The following is a 2,462-nucleotide window of genomic DNA, read 5'->3' on the forward strand; positions in this document are numbered from 1 at the left end:
TTTTGTATCTCGAATCGCAACTGGAAATTTGTGAAAACAAATACCAATTAGTTGGAAATTATGGAAAAGATTAAGTTGACCAATAACCGTGTCACAGTTTGCTTTATAAATAGGATAGGACACAAAGTAAAACAATTAAAAACAAACCTTCCCATAATTATTATTGCTTCATTACATACCCATACTAAAAGCATTTTGAAAGTTACACCTAAATGCATATAATCCAAAAGTACATTAATTCTTTTCTTTAACATGCATAATGTCATTGGCAAAGGTATGATATCATGAAACTAAACTATGTGATATCATGATTACTACCATAAATGTGCATGTACCTAACTCTCTACCTTTCATACTATGATAAACTAATGGCAAGAAATGTTTCTCACACTCTGCATGAAGGTGTGAGAATGAAACGTATACTAACAGTTATAAAAAACATATACATCTTAGGTTATGTGTAAGAAAACCACTCAAGTTCATGTAATACATACAGACAAATCACCCCATTTTAATATCAGCTATATAAAGTTTTAAGACATACGAAACCGTCTGATATATTTTTCGAATCGAATCAATTGTTGTGTTTTTAAGTCCAATGCTCTCCCGTTTTGTGTGGTAAGCAATATTATACAAGTATAGCGCTGTTGTAAGAGAGGTTATCTTTCCTCACAATACGCAACCACAACCTTCCTCTCTAACAACTCGAATGCAAGTAACAAAAATCATATATACAAGTTGGACACACACACTGCTGATTATGCATCATTACAGACTTGATCCCTTGTGTTCAGATGCATCATGTACAGTCATGTTGTATAATTCTAGCAGTAATATGCCATAATATCCATATCTTAAAAAGAAAAAGAAAGGACTGTGAAAAACTACAGTAGACCTTCCTTGAACTATTTGAACTCTCAATACTTTGACTGCTCACCCTAACAATGACTGATTTAAATAGTTTGAAAACCTGACATAATATCATTTTAAAAAATGTAAAGTATTGTAAAGATATTCATGTCAGCTAAAAGTAAATACACAGTTAAAAAAAGGAGAATGAATTTTAATACATTATAAATACTCTTTTGAACCAGATACTGTATTGAGTTAGGCGCCGTTTGCTTCGATTGACGACGTGTGCTTGTTGTTCATCTGATAATCGCAAACAGTAGGAAGGTGAACAATCTTTTACATCTGGATATGCCGGGTTATGTTTTTACAATCTTGTGTTTACAATCAGCACGACTGGTAAGATGCACTGACTTTTACACAGCTATAATACTGAACAGCATGAAATATTTCATAAAAAAAAACTGAAAGAAACGTGATCATGCATATATCAGTTACTGAATGTCACTCTTCACATCTTATTTACATGGCCGTCCTCAATAGAAGCGGAGGGCATGTACAGCTTTCCCTCTGCTGCCTGGAGTGAGGACTGCTCCTTCTTCAGAGAAGCTACGTGGAGAGTGTCGTCTTGGCTGAGTTCCTGCTTGTCTTCGCCTTCATCAGAAGGTGCGTCGGTAAAGCAGTGGCAGAAGTCGTACCTGCGGAATAGAAATACTAATCTCAGGAGAACCTTTTCACTACAACAGTTAAGTAATGCCAAATAACAGACACGGAAGAAATGATAACATGAACAAACTACAGGAATACACTGAAGTCACTACTAATGATATCAAATCCTTATATAATCCATTTAAAGAAATACACTCACTTCTCTGGTATGATTCCCTTCGTGAAGAGCAGCTTGGCTATGGCAGAAATCAAGATGAGACTAGTGAGTGACACCAGCATGGCCACTGTCCTGAAGGGGAAGTTCTGCTGTCCGTGCTCCGCGTCATAAAACGGGTAATGGATGACAGCAGGAACACCGATATATGGCTCTCCACCTAAAATTGTTTTGAAGTCATTGGATTAAAGTGACGCTGAAATTCTTAACTTAGATACACATATAACTAATCCTTCAGTCAACAATCATGTACGCTACAGAAGAATAAAGGACAATGAAACTGTTCTTGAGGACCATTAACAAAATCTTACCAAGGAGGCGCACAAGGAAGCCCATACAGAAACCCGCAAAGGACCCGTACGTGTTGACATACTGCCTGAAGTGTACGACCATCAACAGCTGAGGAAACAGGATCACGTACACCAGATCACCACACAACTTGCTGGAAACAGATAAACAATAATCATATTCTTGTTATAATAGGAGAAAGGAGAAGAAAAGTGGAATGTGAATTAGGTAAATACAAAGGTTTAAGAAGGTTTTATGACAAGCATTTGTAAAGTCTTATGCAGGTGGGAGAATATTCATACTCTGTTACTAAGTACCTTGTTCAGTGAGTTGTTGGATAAAATTTGACAGCAGGGATAAGGTGGAAAAAGGAATAAATATCGAGTCGTTTGAAATCTAAAACCAATCAATCAAAGAAAAGATACAGGAAAACAGGTGGTAG

At 36.3% G+C, this 2,462-nt stretch overlaps 1 protein-coding gene across 3 annotated transcripts in view; it reads right to left on the reverse strand.

Moving 5' to 3' along the window:
- Positions 1-140: 140 nt before the first annotated feature.
- The window catches only part of LOC119585260 (high-affinity choline transporter 1-like), a 75,683-nt gene continuing 73,361 nt past the window's right edge, over positions 141-2,462 (reverse strand). For 2 of the 3 annotated variants that reach the window (XM_037933933.1, XM_037933931.1), the window contains 3 exons: positions 2,044-2,174; positions 1,718-1,892; positions 141-1,547 (listed from right to left, as the gene is read on the reverse strand). In XM_037933933.1, the coding sequence (XP_037789861.1) occupies positions 1,361-1,547; positions 1,718-1,892; positions 2,044-2,174 (493 nt within the window). In that variant the 3' untranslated portion in view covers positions 141-1,360. The remainder of the gene's footprint in view (positions 1,548-1,717; positions 1,893-2,043; positions 2,175-2,462) is intronic. The other variant, XM_037933932.1, reaches the window with a different exon arrangement.

This window comes from Penaeus monodon, chromosome 19, assembly GCF_015228065.2.
Source record: "Penaeus monodon isolate SGIC_2016 chromosome 19, NSTDA_Pmon_1, whole genome shotgun sequence".
NCBI classification, from domain to species: Eukaryota; Metazoa; Arthropoda; class Malacostraca; order Decapoda; family Penaeidae; genus Penaeus; species Penaeus monodon.